At 40.8% G+C, this 17,927-nt stretch overlaps 1 protein-coding gene across 10 annotated transcripts in view; it reads left to right on the top strand.

Annotated features, from left to right (window-relative positions):
• Positions 1-17,927, top strand: part of FLT3 (fms related receptor tyrosine kinase 3) — a 117,495-nt gene that overhangs the window by 48,159 nt on the left and 51,409 nt on the right. For all 10 annotated transcript variants that reach the window (XM_067016908.1, XM_067016907.1, XM_067016911.1 and 7 more), the window contains 2 exons: positions 13,026-13,147; positions 16,788-16,990. In XM_067016908.1, the coding sequence (XP_066873009.1) occupies positions 13,026-13,147; positions 16,788-16,990 (325 nt within the window). The remainder of the gene's footprint in view (positions 1-13,025; positions 13,148-16,787; positions 16,991-17,927) is intronic.

Below are 17,927 nucleotides of genomic sequence, written 5' to 3'. Positions count from 1 at the left end.
CATATGGTAGCTGTATTTTTAAGTTGTTTGTTTTTTTGGCTGCTCCACTCAGCTTGTGGGATCTTAGCTCCTTGACCAGGGATAGAACCCACGCCCCCAGCAGTGGAAACGTGGAGTCCTAACCACTGGACCACTAGGGAATTCCCTCTATTTTTAGTTTTTTAAGGAACCTCCATACTGTTCTCTATAGTGGCTGTATCAATTTACATTCCCACCAACAGTGCAAGAGGGTTCCCTTTTCTCTGCACCCTCTCCAGCATTTATTATTTGTAGACTTTTTGATGATGGCCATTCTGACTAGTGTGAGGTAATACCTCATTGTGGTTTTGATTTGCATTTCTCTAATAATTAGTGATGTTGAGCATCTTTTCATGTGCCCGTTGGCCATCTGTATATCTTCTTTGGAGAAATGTCTATTTAGGTCTTCTCCCATCTTTTGATTGGGTTGTTTGTTTTTAAAGAGGCCTATTTTCAACCTGAGGGTCAGACTCCTAATTTAACATACATCTAGGAACTGACTGCAATTCTGCCTGAGACTGGGGAGGCTGGAAGCACCATCTACACGTCCCCCCTCTGATATCTGTCTGAAAGGAGCTTTCGCACATATCTAGAACCCTGGCCTTTGTGACTGCCATGCAGAGGACACACCCCCTTGATCTGGTGGCCAGCAGGTTTTGCATTTGTGGGCCCCACTGGACTGTAGCAAACAAAGAAACAGTTATTAACTGGCTATCCTTTATGTCTCAGTGCAGAGAGGGCAGACAGAAACACTAGCTCCCATTCTTTCCCTGAGAGAGGTCTGCTTGCATACTTTAAGAGTGACTGCCTGAACATCCAGCTTCCAATCACTGTGCATCTAGGTGCTGACCGAGATCCTCCCCTTTGGTACACTGACAAGTCATGGTACACCCTCACTACTGGGAGACAATAAGTACAAAGAAGGCAATTTGAGAGACAACCAAGAGCTAAGCCTGGGCTGAAAGATAAGATTTATCTTCTACAAGAGACCACTCTGTGAATACTGGGAGAATATGGCTGTTTTATCTAATTCACAGAAACCAACATGGAGAATTAAGGGAAATGAAGAAAGAAAGGGGTGTGTTCCAAACAAAAGAACAAGATAAAACTCCGGAAACAAACCCCAGTGAAATGGAGATAAGTGATTTACCTGTAAAGAGTTCAAAAGAATGGTCATAAAGATGCTCACTGAGGTCAGGAAAATAATGCATGAATAAAGTAAGAATTTGCATGGAGAGAGAGAGAGTTTAAGAAAGTACTAAACATAAATCATAGAGCTGAAGAACTGAAAAATTCAAAACAGGGGTTCAACAGCAGACTAGATGAAGTGGAAGAAAGAACTATTGAAATCAAGGACAGAGCAGTGGAATTCATCCAATCAGAGGAGCAATAAGGAAAAGAAAAAAAAAAAAGAAAAAGAGTGAAGACAGTTTAAGGGACACCATCCAGCTGAACAATATTCATATTATAGGGGTACCAGAAGGCAAAAAGAAAGAGAAAGGGGCACAAAGTTTATTCAAAGAGATAATGGCTGAAAAATTCCCTAATCTGGAGGAAAGAAACAGACATCCATATCCAGGAAGCCCAGAGAGTTCCAGATAAACTGAATCTAAAGAGACCCACTAAGACACATAAATAAATTGTCAGAAAGTAAAGACAAGGAGAAAATATTAAAGGCAATAAGAAAAAAACTTGTTAGATACAACGGAATCCCTATAATACTATAAGCAGACTTTTCAGCAGAAACTTTGCAGGCCAGAAGGGAGTAGCATTATATATTTGAAATGCTGAAAGAAAACACTGCTCACCAAGAATACCTAGCAAACCATCCTTCAAAAACAAATTTTTTTTTGGCTGTGTTAGGTCTTAGTTGCGGCACACGGGCTCTACATTGTGGCGCATGGGCTTCTCTCTAGCTGTGGCATGTGGGTTTTCTCTTCTCTAGTTGTGGTACACAGGCTTAGCTGCCCCGCAGCATGTGGGAAACTAGTTCCCTGACCAGGGATCGAACCCACATCTCCTGCATTGGAAGGCGGATTCTTTACCACTGGACCACCAGGGAAGTCCCCTGTCCTTCAAAATTGAAGGAGAGAGAGAGTTTTCCACATAAGCAAAAGCAGAGAGAGTTCATTACTACTAGACTGACTTTACAAGAAATGTAGTAAAGACTTCTTCAAGCTGAAAAGAAAGGACGTTAATTAGTAACAGGAAAATATATGAAAGTATAAATCTCACCGTAAAGGTAAATATGTAGTTAAATTCAGAATATTCTAGTGTTGTAATGGTGGTGGGCAAATCATTTGCAAATCTAGTATGAAGGGTAAAAGACAAAAGTATTAAAAATAACTATAACTATGACAATTTATTACTGGATACACAAAATAAGAAGGCATAAATTATGATTCAAAAGCATAAATTGTATGTGTGAGGGGAGAATAAAAATATAGAGCTTTGGTATGTATTGAAACAGGTGGTTATCAGCTTAAAATAGATTGTAATAAATAAAAGATATTTTATATAAGCCTCACAGTAAACACAAAGCAAAAACTTATAATAGATACACAAAAGATAAAGAGACAGGAATCTAAGCATACAACTACAGAAAAGCATCAGGTCACAAAGGAAGAGCCAAGAGATGAAGAAAGGAACAAAGGAATTACAAAGCAGCCAGAAACAATGAACAAAATGGTAATAATAAGTCCATACCTATCAATAATTACTTTACATGTAAATGGACTAAATTCTCCAATCAAAATACATAAAGTGACTGAATGGAAAACAACAGCCAACTATATGCTGCCTACAAGGGACTCACTCAGTTTTAAGGACACACACAGACTAAAAGGAAAGGGATGGAAAAAGATACTCTATGCACATGAAAACCAAAAGAAGGTAGGGATAGCTATACTTACATCAGACGAAATAGACTTTAAGCCAAAGACTGTAATAAGAGGTAAAGAAGGTTGTTATATAATGATAAAAGGGTCATCCAATAAGAGGATATGACATCTGTAAAAATTTATACACCTAACATAGGAAAACCTAAATACATAAAGCAAATATTTAGAGACCTGAAAGGAGAAATAGACAGCAATGCAATAGCAGTAGGGGACTTCAATACCCCACTTTCAACAAAGGATCAATCATCTAGACATAAAATCAATAAAGAAACATTGGACTTAAACTATGTGTTAGACTATGGGGACTTAGACATTTATAGAACATTCTGTCTAACAACAGTGACTATGCATTCTTCTCAAGCTCACTTGGAACATTCTCCAGGATATTTCTGATCACAATGGTATGAAACTGGAAATTAATTATAAGAAGAAAACTGGAAAATTCAAAATTACATGACAATAAAACAACATGCGACTTAACGACCAATAGGTCAAAAAGTAATCGAGAGAAGTTTTTAAAAATATCTTGAGGCCTTCTCTGGTGGCACAGTGGTTGAGAGTCCGCCTGCCGATTCAGGGGACACAGGTTCGTGCCCCGGTCCCGGAAGATCCCACATGCCGCAGAGCAGCTGGGCCTGTGAGCCATGGCCACTGAGCCTGCGTGTCCGGAGCCTGTGCTCCACAGCGGGAGAGGCCACAGCAGTGAGAGGCCCACGTACTGAAAAAAAAAAAAATTTATAGGATGCAACAAAAGCAGTTCTAAGAGGGAAGTTGATAGCAATAAACATCTACATTAAACAAAAATAAAGAGTGCAAATGCACAGCCTAACTTTACATTTCAAGGAACTAGAAAAAGAAAAAAATAACAAAGTTCAGAGAATAAATAACATAGAGACTAAAAAGAAAATAGAAAATATCAATGAAACTAAGACATGGTTTTTTGAAAAGATAAATTAAATAGACTAACCTTTATTTAGACTTACCAATTTTAAAAAAAGAGAGAACTCAAATAAAATTAGAAATGAAAGAGGAGACATTACAATTGATACCACAGAAATACAAAGGATCATAAGAGACTACAGGCATACTTTGGAGATATTGCAGGTTCAGTTCCAGACCATTGCAATATAGCAAATATTGAAATAAGGTGAATCACACAAGTTTTTTGGTTTCCCACTGCATATAAAAGTTATGTTTACACTATGCTGTAGTCTAAGTGTGCAATAGCATTATGTCTAAAAAAATGTACATACTTTCTTGCTAAAAATGCTAACCATCTTCTGAGCTTTCAGTGAGTTGTAGTAGTAACATCAAAAATCACTGATCACAGATCATCATAACAAATTAATAATAACAAAAAAGTTTGAAATATTGTGAGAATTACCAAAATGTGACACAGAGACATGAAGTGAGCAAATGCCATTGGAAAAAATGGCTCTGATAGACTTGCTCAAGGCAGGATTGCCACATCCTTATTAAAAACACAACATCTGTGAAGCACAATAAAGCAAAGTGCAATAAAACAAGGTATGTCTCTACTATGAACAATTATATACCAACAAAATGGACAGCCTAGAAGAAATAAATAAACTTCTAAAAACATACAACCTACCAAGACGAAATCATGAAGAAACAGAAAATTTGAACAGAATTACTAGTAAGGAGATTGAATCAGTTAAAAAAAAAAAAAAAAGCTCCCAAAGAAAATGCAGGACCAGATGGCTTCACTGATGAATTCTAACAAACATTTAAAGGAGAATTGTTTCAATCCTCTCAAACTCTTCTAAAAAATAGAAGAGGTGGGAACACTTCCAAACTCATCTTATGAGGTCAGCATTACCCTAACACCAAAACCAGAAAAGAACACTACAAGAAAAGAATATTACAGGCCAATATCCCTGATGAACATAGATGCAAAAATCCTCAAGGAAATGTTAGCAATCTAAATTCAACAATACATTAAAAGGATCATATACCATCATCAAGTGGGTTTTATTCCACAAATGCAAGGATGGCTCATCATCTGCAAATCAGTCAATATGATACACCACATTAACAAAATGAAGGACAAAAATTATATGATCATCTCAAGAGATGCCAAAAAAAGCATTTGATAAAATTCAATATACACTTATGACAAAAACTCTCAACAAAGTGGGTATAGAGGGAATGTATCTCAACATAATAAGGCCATATATAAAAAGTTCACAGCTAACATCATACTCAATGGTGAAAGCTGAAAGCTTCTCCTCTAAGATCAGGAACAAGACAAGGATGCCGACTTTTGCTACCATTATTCAACATAGTACTGGAAGTCCTAGCCAGAGCAATGAGGCAAGAAAAATAAATAAAAGACATCCAAATCAGAAAGAAAGGAATAAACCTGCCTCTATTTGCATATAACATGATATTATAGATAGAAAACTGTAAAGACTCCACAAAAACCTGTTAGAACTAATCAACAAATTCAGTAAAGTTGTAGGATACAAAATCAATATAAAAAAATCAGTTGTGGTTCTATTCTGTGGTTGTTAGAATCTTTGTGGTTCTAACAATAAACTATGAGAAAAAGAAAACAATCCCATTTATAATTGCATCATAAAGAATAAAATACCTAGGAATAAATATAACCAAGGAGGAGAAAAATCTCTACACTGAAAAGTATGAGACATTGATGAAAGAAAATGACTAAGATACAAATAAATGGAAAGAATTTATGTCTTCATGGATTGAAAGAACTAATATTGTTAAAATGTCCATATCATTTAAAGCAATATATAGATGCAAGGCAATCTCTATCAAAATTCAAATGGCATTTTTCACAGAAATAGAAAAAAAAAACCTAAAATTTGTATGGCACAGAAAAGACACTAAATGGGACCACATCAAACTGAAAGTTTTTGCACAGCCAAGGAAACTGTCAACAAAATGAAAAGGCAACCAATGGAATAGGAGGAAATATTCACAAATCATGTATCCAAAATATATAAAGAACTCATACAACTCAATAGCAAAAAGAGACCCAAATAATCTGGTTAAAAAATGTACAGAGGAAGTGGACAGACGTTTGTTTTAGAAGACCCTCAAATGACCAACAGGTAGATGAAAGGCACTCAACATCACTGATCATCAGTGAAATGTAAATCAAACCCACAATGAGGGAATTTGCTGGCCATCCAGTGGTTAGGACTCCACACTTTCACTGCCAAGGGCACAGGTTCAATCCCTGGTTGTGGAACTAGGACCCTACATGCCACATGGCCAAAAAAACACAACCAACCAACCACAATGAGGTATTACCTCACTCCTGTTAGAATGACTGTCGTTAAAAAGACAAAAGATAATAAGTGTTGGTGAGGATGTGGACAAAAGGGAATCCCTGTGCACTGTTGAAGGGAATATAAAACGGTATGGCTACTATGGAAATCAGTATAGAGGTTCCTCAAAAAATTAAAAATAGCACTACCATATAATCCAGGAATTCTACTTCTGGGTGTATATCTGAAGGAAACAAAATCACTATCTCAAAGAGATGTCTGCAGCCCCATGTTTATTGCAGCATTGTTTACAGTAACCAAGACGTGAAAACAACTTAAGTGTCCATTGATGGATGACTGAATAAAGAAAATATGATGTATACAGTTGACCTTTCAACAACGTGGAGGTTAGGGGCACCAACTCCCCGTGCAGTTGAAAATCCTAGTGTAACTTTTGTCTCCCCCAAAACTTAACTGCTAATAGCCTACTGTTAACCAGAAGCCTTACTGATAACATAAACGGTTCATTAACACATATTTTGTATGTTATATGTATTACATATGGTATTCTTACAATAAAGTAAACTTAGAATAAAGAAAATGCTATTAAGAAAATTATAAGTAAAATAAAATACATTTACAGTACTATACTGTATTTGTCAATGCTGTAAGTTTCCATTGCCTATTTACATGATGAATCATCTGTCAGCACCTACGTCAATATTGTCTCACATGTTACAAAACACTGTAGGTGTTATACGTATTACTAACACTACACATCAAAAATGAGAAGATGGGGAAGTCCCTGGCAGTCCAGTGGTTAGGACTTGATGCTGTCACTGCCATGGGCCTGAGTTCAATCCCTGGTCAGGGAACTAAGATCCTGCAAACCATGTGGTGAGCCAAAATAATAATAATAATAATAATAATGAAAAAGAAATTCGTATTTACTTATAATGATTCCTGCACTGATAATGAAGAAGCAACAATATGACTGCTTTATGATAGCTTAGTGTTAAGTGATATGATTGCTCTTCATGTTAGCCTAGTCTATTTATATATATACTTTTATAATTTTAAAAAATATTTATTTATTTATTTGGCCGCACTGGGTCTTAGTTGTGGCAGGTGGGCTCCCTAGTTGCGGTTCGCCGGCTCCTTAGCTGCGGCATGCAAACTCTTAGTTGTGGCATGCATGTGGGATCTAGTTCCCTGACCAGGGATCGAACCCAGACCCCCTGCATTGGGAGCGTGGCGTCTTAACTACTGCTCCACCAGGGAAGTCCCTAGCCTATATATTAATGAATGAATTGTTATAAAAATTTTATGGCATACAGCATTACAGTCATGTTCATGATACAATGTCAGAAAAATTGTTATTTTTTTTACAAAACCACTTACCTGTGGTGACAGACCGATATGCAATTTCTCCAATTACAGTAGAGAGGCAGACAGTATGGTAATGTAATTCTTTGAAAGCAAAATTATAAAACAGTAAGAAAACTAAACATTATTAATTTTATATTAAATATCACTCACCTTATGCCTACATAAGTATAGGCTAGCCACTTCAATACAAGTCTTGCACACAATGGTCTAACACCAGGGGTCCTCAACCCTGGGCCGCACAGCAGGAACCAGGCCGCACGGCAGGAAGTGAGCGGCGGGCAAGTGAGCGGCGGGCAAGTGAGCGGCGGGCAAGTGAGCGAAGCTTCATCTGCATTTACAGCCGCTCCCCATCGCTCGTATTACTGCCTGAGCTCCGCCTCCTGTCAAATAGGCAGCAGCATTGGATTATCATAGGAGCGGGAACCGCAACCCCAGCGTGAACTGTGCCTGCGAGGAATCTAGGTTGCTCGCTCCTTACGAGAATCGAATGCCTGATGATCTGAGGTGGAGCTGAGGTGGTGATGCTGGCGCTGGGGAGTGGCTGCAAATACAGATGATCATTAGCGGAGAGGCTTGACTGCACAGAGACCATCATAAATCAATGGCTTGCAGACTCATATCAAAACCCTATCAGTGAGGGCTTCCCTGGTGGCGCAGTGGTTGAGAGTCCGCCTGCCGATGCAGGGGACACGGGTTCGTGCCCCGGTCTGGGAAGATCCCACGTGCCGCGGAGCGGCTGGGCCCGTGAGCCATGGCCGCTGAGCCTGCGCGTCCGGAGCCTGTGCTCCGCGACGGGAGAGGCCACAACAGTGAGAGGCCCGAGTACCACACACACAAAAAAACCAACCCTATCAGTGAGCCGCAAGTGAGAACAAGCTCAGGGCTCCCACTCATTCTGCATTATGGTGAGTTGTATAATTATTTCATTATATATTACAATGTAATGCACAATAAATGTAACGTGCTCAAATTATCCCTAAACCATCCCTCCCCTCCCCCCACCCTGCCCCTGGTCCATGGAAGAATTGTCTTCCACGAAACTGGTCCCTGGTGCCAATAAGGTTGGGGACCCCTGGTCGACATGATGAATACGTAGGTGATGATGATCATGGTGACACAAAAACATCTCATACAGTTAGATGTTCACACGAAGATACACACATACACAGGAGATAAGTTTATTAACTGTAGGACATGATGATTTACTATTCATTGAGTAGAAGTAGATCATCATAAAGGTCTTCATCCTTGTCATCTTCACGTTGAGTAGGCTGAGGAGGAGAGAGAGGAGGAGAGGTTGGTCTTGCCGTTTCAGGAGTAGCAGAGCCAGGAGAGGTAGGCTCCCTTGGTGTAATTTTACAGAAATACATCGTAATTTATCTGTGACTTTTTTGCTTCTTGTCTCTAAAAAGGTTTCTATATGGTGCCAACCCTTCTTCCACCATTTGCTTTAGTTTCAGTGCTTGTATCATAGAAGGATCCATGTCATAAAAGAAGTCAAAAGCAGTGTTGAATAATTGGAACTCTTCTGCCAGATTGTTCCATGTCAATTTGGTTTCTATCACTGCTTCTTCTGTGTCTTCTTCCTCATCGCGTGGCTCTGGTTTTGGAAGTGCTCATCTCCATCAGATCCTCTTCTGGGAATTCCTCGGGCATGGTGCCTATTAGCTCTTGAATTTCTCCAAGATCCATATCTTGAAACCCTTCACCTCCCACCTGTCTTGCCATATCCACATCTCTTTCATGATCTCCTCGGTTGGCTCTGTTGTAAAGTCAGATACACAACATCTAGACACAGTTTTCTCTAGTAGGAATTTATTGTTTCAGGCTTGATGGCTCTCATGGCTTTTTCTCCAACAGTGATGGCATTTTCAGTGGTGCAGTCCTTCCAGACTTCCATGATGTCCTCTCTCTGTTGGTGTTCTCTTCCATAGCGTTGACAGTCCTTTCCATAGAGTACTGTGTGTAATGAGCCTTAAAGGTCCTTATGACCCACCCCCCCAATCCAGAGGCTGATTAGATGTTTGGGGGCAAGTAGGCTACTTCAGCGCCTTCAGTGTTGAACTCATGGGGCTCTGGGTGGCTAGGGGCATTATCCAGTATCAAAAGAACCTTGCCCTTACGGGCCAGGTACTTTTTGTCTTCAGGGACAAAGCATCGATGAAACCAATCCAGAAAAAGTTCCCCATTGTCCAGACCTTCTTGTACAACCAAAAGACAGCTTGAGTTTCTCTTTTCCCTTCAAGGCTAGTTAGCAGCTTTACAGGTACGGGCGGTCCCGATCATAAATCTGTTGATGAATCCAAGATGGTGTGCCCGATGTACAATGAGGCCCCATATATTTTATGCATTCATGGCATACCTAACTTTTTCTTATTTTTCAGTATTTTTAGGCTATGCAGTTCGTCTGTGAGGTTTTTCAAATTGTCACAAATCTCCAAAAATGTTTCCAAATATTTACCGAACAAAATCCATGTGTAAGTGGACCTGTGTAGTTCAAACCCACATTGTCCAAGGGTCAACTGTATATATACAATATTATGCAACCATAAAAAAGAAATAAATCCTGCCATCTGTGACGACATGGATGCACTTTGAGGGCATTACGCTGGGTGAAATAAGTCAGGCAAATTCTGTATAATCTCACTTCTATGTGGAATTTGAAAAAAAAAAAAAACCAAACTCAGAAACAGAGAAGAGACTGGTGTTTGCCAGAGGTGCGGGTAGGGAGTGGGAGAAATGAGTGAAGGTGGTCAGATGGTACAGACTTCCAGTTATAAGATAAATAAGTAATAAATAAATAAGTAATACAATAAATAAGTAATGTCCAAGATGGTGACTATAGTTACCAATACAGCTTTCCCCACTATCTGAAAACAGCGCATTCCTGTGACACCTTTTGTAAGCCCAGATGGTGTAAAGTGAAGAAGCTGTTCCCTTAGGGACACATCTTGCAAACAGATACACAGAACAAATGGAGATAGAGCACAGATGCTCACAGGCACCGTACAAAGCTATGATGGCTTGATGGTGAGCTGCTGAGCGTAGTTTCTGGGGAAAGAGCTTGGCTGTTCCACTCTCCTTGCTTGGGGTTCAAGCCACCCCTATAAGAGCTCGCTACCAAACAAACTCTGATGCTATTTTTGATTTTCACCTTTTTTCATAAAAGCAAAACTCCTCTTCAGATTTCTTTCCATTAGTGAAAACAAGTGCTAACGCAGGTCTTCTGTAAAAGTGAATGGCATAAAGTGAACTTTCGAAAAGCGGGGGCTACCTGGACCCTATTGGATATTTGAAAGTTGCTAAGAGAGATCTTTATTTAATTATTTGTTTATTTTTCTTTTATTGGAGTATAACTGCTTTACAATGTTGTGTGAGTTTCTGCTGTGCAATGAAGTGAATCAGCTCTATGTATACCTATATCCCCTCCCCCTTGGACGTCCCTCCCACCCACCCCCCGCCCGTGCCACCCATCTAGGTCGTCCCTGAGCACCGACCTAAGCTTCCTGTGCTTTATAGCAGGTTCCTGCTGGCTGTCTATTTTACACATGGTAGCGTATTTATGTCACTCCTGATCTCCCAGTTCATCTCACCCTCCCCTTCCCCGCTGTGTCCACACGTCCGTTCTCTACATCTACGTCTCTATTCCTGCCCTGCAAATAGGTTCTTCTGTACCGTTTTTCTAGATTCCACATATATGCATTAATATATGATATTTGTTTTTCTCTTTCTGGCTTACTTCCCTCTGTATGACAGACTCTAGGTCCATCCACATCTCGAGAGTAGATCTTCAAAGTTCTCATCACAGGAAAAAAACTATAGTAACTGTGTGAGTTGATGGATATTAACTGAACTTATCGTGGTACTTGTATTACAATAAATACATATATCTAATTGTGATGTGGTACACCTGAATCTAATACAATGTTATATATCAACAATATCTCAATGAAACTGGGGCGGGGCGACTCTCAAAACTCAATAATAAGAAGATAAACAACCCCCTTTTTTTTTTTTTTTTTTTTTTGCGGTACGCGGGCTTCTCACTGCTGTGGCCTCTCCCGTTGCGGAGCACAGGCTCCGGACGCGCAGGCTCAGCGGCCACGGCTCACGGGCCCAGCCGCTCCGCGGCACGTGGGATCCTCCCGGACCGGGGCACGAACCCGCGTCCCCTGCATCGGCAGGTGGACTCTCAAGCACTGCGCCACCAGGGAAGCCCAACAACCCAATTTTAAAAGACAAAAGATGCAACAGACATACCACCAAAGAATATATAGGATGTCATACAAGCATCTGAAAGGATGCAAATGCAAATTAAAACCACGATGAGATATAATGCCTCTTGGAATGGCTAAAATTAAAAATTCTCATCCTACCAAGCATTGGCGAGGACATGGCACAACGAATTCTCACGCACTGCCAATAGGAATGTAAAGTGATACACCCTCTTTGGAGAACAGTTGGCACTTTCTTAAAAAGTGACACGGACACCTCCCATATGAGCGAGGTATTCTACTCCTTGGTATTTATTCAAGGAGCATGAACTCATGCATCCAAACCACGACTTTTATACCAGTGTTCATAGCAACTTTATTTGTAAGATCCCCAAAGTAGAAACAATCCAAATTCTATCAACAGGTGGGTGAATTGAAATGTGTTATATCTATATAATGGACTACTCCCCAGCAATTAAAGGGAATGAACGGCTGAGAATAGGCATACCTTGTTTTACTGCATTTCACTATATTGTGCTTCGCGGATATTGCATTTCTTTATAAACTGAAGTGTTGTGAAAAAAACCCTGCCTCGAGTGAGTCTGTCGGCGCCATTTTCCCAAAAGTATTTGCTTACTTTGTGTCTCTGTGTCACATTGGTAATTCTCACAATATTTCAATTATTCAATAATTATTTAAATTATTATTATATTTGATATGGTGGTCTGTGATCAGTGATCTTTGATGTTATTACTACAATTCACTGAAGGCTCAGATGATGGTTAGCATTTTTTAGCCAGAGTGTATTTTTTGTTTAAGGGACGTACATTGTTTTCTTAGGTATAATGCTATTGCACACTTACCAGACGACAATGTAGCGTAAACATAATGTTTACATGCACCATGAAACCATAAAGAAGAAAAAATGGCTGGTATACAAATAATCAGTTCCTCAGCTGCACTAGCCTCACTTCAAATGCTTAATGCTAAATGCAGCTAAGGACCGCCCTACTGAACCGCGCTAAGGAATATTTCCATCATGCAGCAAGTCCCCTTGGAAAACACTGTTCTAAGGACCTCCGCTCCTGATTGATAGTAAGACTTACCTTTTATGAAATTATATTTCCTGCAGACTTTCCTGTTGGCCACTTTCCCTTGATTACATTTTGGTCTGTTGTATGACAAACACATATTTTCTTTTGAAGGTGTGCATGGATCAACATCATTGTCTTTCTTTTGTTTTACAGTTGTTTTTTCCGCCATGATATTTGAGACTATCACAAATCAAGATCTGCCTGTGATCAAGTGTGTTTTAATCAACCATAGAAACAATGATTCATCAGTGGGGACATCAGCATCGAATCCCTTGGTAAAGTAATATTAAAATGACAACTTTAGCTGTTTCCTCTAGAGACCATACCTTGTAAGCTATAGACACCTGCCATGGCTTATGGGCTTTTCTTCTTTATGTATTTAAGGATACTATGTACCCATATCTGGCACAGATGAGCGTCTGTACTCATTGCTACCTGGCACTCCATTCCATCAAGAGCCTTGTTCTCTTTGGGTTTACATTCAGCATGGACAGTGACACTAGCATGAGTAAGAAGCAGGAATTTCCCTTTCTCCTTAAAAACAAGCCAGGCTTCTCTCTCAAGCCTGAATCCCTGATTTCCAACTGTCTCCTGGATTTAGACAAGTAGATTTTTCCATTTGCTCGTTAAGACCCCCCTGTATAATTTATTTCATTTCTATTTCCCCAAGCATCTTCTCGTTTGAATGGATTTCTGTTTGTGGCCCTGTCTAGCTCCTAGGCTTGAAAGCTCGGCCTCCTTTTGGACTGCTTCCTCTGCCCTCACATTCAGTCCGTTCCTGAGTCTTGTCAATTTCCTTTCTTTCCTTTCCTTTCTCCTATAACCACCTCATGTTCCCTCGTCCCCCTGCCACTTCCCTCATTCCAGCCCTCATCGTCACAATAATATCATAAGTGGCTTCTTCCTTCTACAGTTCAGCTCAGGTGGGGCTGCCACAGGGGTCTTCCTGAAGCAGGGCTACGTCCTTTACGGCCTGGCTTGGTCTTCCCACGGCTTCAGGGGACATGCACATGGCTCCATAATCTGGCTCTGACGCCTTCACGTTCCAACCTTGTTTGTCCTTACTCTTCTTCGTGCTGTTCATGTATCACAGCCTAGCTATTCACTCAAATGAAGGAAGCTTAAACGATGGAGGACTGAAAATATTAAAAGTCCATATACAATAAAAAGTGAACATAAATGAGCCAGTTCTGTGGCTTTTATCCAGTTAAGGATTCATACAGATATATAGTCACTCTGTTTTCTTTAACGTAAGTATAATACATAGACACGTGCCATGATATCCTGGACCCCCCCCCACATCCCTCCCCAAATCAGAGATATTGAAAGTATTCTCAAATTTTAAGCAGTGTGAAATAGGCGTCAATAACAACCTTCTACATGCATGTAAAACTCCTGATTTTTTTTTTTGGCCATGCCACTTGGCTTGCGGGATCTTAGTTCCTGGACCAGGGATCAAACCCATGCCCTTGGCAGTGAAAGGGCAAAGTTCAGTTCCCTGGACTGCCAGGGAATTACCCTAAAACTCCTGATTTAATACATGATTCTTTTTTATGCCAGAAATATGGTTGGTTTAACTTTTTAACAGATATTGGTGTCATAACACATTGACTTATTAATAATTAAGGCATTTTGCATACATAGTATCCTTGTGCAGGCAAGAAAAAATTTAATATTATTTGCTATGACATTTAAAAGTCTTAGTGTCTTAGTCCTAGCACTGGACTGCCAGGAAATTCCCTAAAAAAATTATTTACATATTAGGGATATTAGCCCTTTATTTCCTTTATCTGTAATACGCATTGCAAATATTTTCTTCTAGCATGTCAGGTTTTTGTTTGTTTTTACTTTTTTTTAATAACTCAATTTTTAAAAAAATTTATTTATTTTTGGCTGTATTAGGTCTTTGTTGCTGCACTCGGGCTTCCTCTAGTTGTGGTGAGCGGGGGCCACTCTTCATTACGGTGCACAGGCTTCTCATTGCAGTGGCTTCTCTTGTTGTGGAGCACGGGGCCTAGAGTGCATGGGCTTCAGTACTTGCAGCACGCGGGCTCAGTAGTTGTGGCTCGAGGGCTCTAGCGCACAGGCTCAGTAATTGTGGCACACGGACTTAGTTGCTCCGCGGCACGTGGGATCCTCCCGGACCAGGGCTCGAACCCGTGTCCCCTGTATTGGCAGGCGGATTCTTAACCACTGTGCCACCAGGGAAGTCCCTGTTTGTTTTTACTTTATGTCCCTCTTTTAAGATCCAGCTCAATTGCTGTACTCCAGTGAAGCATTCCCACCCCCACTGTCCCAGACTAGAAGTCACCTCTCTCTCCTCAGAAGGTCCAGAGCACTTAAATGCACCTTTCAGAGTAGTCGGTATCTGTTTATGGGGCACATCATATTTCACTTTTAGTTATTTCTTCCTATTAGAGTGAAAACTCAAGGACAAGGTCAGTGTCTTTTTTCCCTTAGTCCCATTGCACCCAGCAAGTGGTCTAGCACTTATCAGATATTGACCAAATAACTCACCAGCTACTAACTGAAGAAATGAACAAATAAAATCAGAAATATGGCTCACGGTCAGTAGCAGAAGAGCTACTCTACCCTGCTCTTCACCTGCAGAAGCTTGTGTGTGTGTGTGCGTGGACACACGTGTGAGTGCTACACTATGTGTCGGGGGGTAGGAGGTGAGGAGTTCAGCAGCAGAAGTTGCTAGCACACCATCCTCTCAATATATCTCAGTTATTTAAAGCAGGCAAGGGGTGTGATGGTGGCAATGAACCTATGGGGATGTCTGCCCAGAACATACTGGGCTGGCCACAGAGTGTGTGTGGGTTTGTCTGTAACAGCTTACAGAAAAACCTGAACGAACTTTTTGGCCAACCCAATGTTTTCGTTTTTAAGTTCTCTCTAACACAGATACTAATGTACTATTACTATGTAGATGCCTACCTGCACACCAATAATCACAAAAACATATACCCATGTATTCCTTTTTTGTTTTTCTTTGGCCGAGCCACGCGGCTTGTGGAATCTTAGTTCCCTGACCAGGGATCGAACCCGGGCCCCCAGCAGTGAAAACACGGAGTCCTAACCACTGGACACCACGGAGTTCCCTCTACCTATGTATTTTAATTTTATGATTATTATCTGTATATTAGTTTGTGGTTGTGAGGGCTGCCATAACAAAGTCTCAGACTGGGTGAGTTAAACCACAGGAATTCACTGTTTCATAGTTCTGGAGGCTAGAAGTCTAAAATCTAGATGTCGTCAGGCTTGGTTCCTTCTGAGGCTGTGAGGGAAGGATCTGTCCCAGGCCTTTCTCCTTGGCTTGCATGGCCATCTTTATGTTCACAGGGCGTTCTCCCTGTGTGCTTGTCTTCTCCAAATTTCCTCTCCTTATAAGGACATCAGTCATAAGATTAGAACCCACCCTGATGGCCTCATTTTGACTAGATCACCTCTGTAAAGGCCCGGTTCTGAATTAGGTCACATTCTGGGGTGCTGGGGGTTAGGACTTCAACACATGAATTTGGGGGACTTCCCTGGTGGTCCAGTGGCTAGGACTCCGCGCCCCCACTGCAAGGGGCACGGGTTCGATTCCTGGTCAGGGAGCTGAGATCCCACACGCCACATGGCACGGCCAAAAAAAAAAAAAAAAAAAAGGAATTTGGGGGGAACACAATTCAATCCAAAGCAGTCTATAACACATTTTAGAAATGCAGCCTAAAATTATCTGTCTTTCCTTTAGAGACTTGTAATTTATAGGCATTTTGGTCAGACGTATGATCCTCGGTGGGTTATGATGTGCTTGGCTGTTGTGTGCCATGTGTCAACATGTGTTTATTTGATAAAGGTTCCAGCTAAAAAGAAGATGCATTAAACATGCACTTGTAGTAAATTCACATGATTTCGTCTCTGACGTAGGCATCAGAATCCCGGGAAGACCTGGGCTGTGCCTTGAGGCCCGAGAGCACGGAGGCCGTCTACGAAGCGGCCACCGTGGAGGTGGACGTGACTGCATCCATCACGCTGCAAGTGCTGGTCACCACCCCGGGGAACATTTCCTGTCTCTGGGTCTTTAAACACAGCTCCCTGAATTGCCAGCCACACTTCGATTTACAAAACAGGTGAGCAGGGGCGGGGCGGTGTGAAACCACCAGAATTTTTGGAGGAATAGTTTCTTGCCATACAGAGACTTTCTTGCTTCATTTAGAGTTTCTTTTCCAGTCTCTGTACATGTTCACTGTAACTCTTATTTCCAGCGAAATAAAATAAACTGAAAAATAGCTAAGGCATGGATACACGACCTTTTACAGCGGTCAGGACCCATAGGACAAACAACACAAAAGGTGAACCCCAGTGTAAACTGTGGACTTGAGTTAATACCAGTATTGGTTCATCAGTTGTAACGAATACACCACACCTATGCAAGATGTTACTAATAGACAAGCTGTGTGTGAGGGGTGGGAGGGGGGCGAGGGTGTATGCGGGATCTCTACTTTCTGCTCAATGGTTCTTTCCTCCTTAATTTTTCCAGAAACCTAAAATTGCTCTAAGAAATAAAGTCTATTCATTTAAAAACTTATATACAGATGTATAGGTATATTTAGGGCCTAAGAAAAGCAGTGATGTCTGGCAAAATGTAGAACAAATAGTGAAGAGTATTTGGGATTTTAAAGATGGCGTGTTTTTTAAACTGGATTTTGTCTTAAAGGTAAAAACTTAGGAAGTTTTCATTCCTTTCTGGTTAAAGTAACAAGGAGCTTACTAGTTAAAGCAGTGAGAAGCTTCTTTCTGGGAAATCCTTGGGGAAGAACCCTTGGCTTTACCTAGTTTGTTTCACAGTGTGATGAGCAGAATTGCAATGATATGTGATATCCACAAAGCATTTTAGTAAGAAATTGATCTGTATGTGGGGAACGTTGGTCTCACCATCCAGAAAGATCTCGTGGCCAAGGTTTGTAGGTTGACCACCAAGACTGTACCTAACCCTGGGCTGACTGAGAACCTTGCTGTCTGAGACCAGGGGGGGCAGGAAGCAAGGGCCACAGGCCATTGAAATGC

This window comes from Kogia breviceps, chromosome 16 (assembly GCF_026419965.1).
Source record: "Kogia breviceps isolate mKogBre1 chromosome 16, mKogBre1 haplotype 1, whole genome shotgun sequence".
Taxonomy (NCBI): domain Eukaryota; kingdom Metazoa; phylum Chordata; class Mammalia; order Artiodactyla; family Physeteridae; genus Kogia; species Kogia breviceps.
Note: the sequence above shows the minus strand (reverse complement) of the source record. Positions and strands in the feature narration are given on the sequence as shown.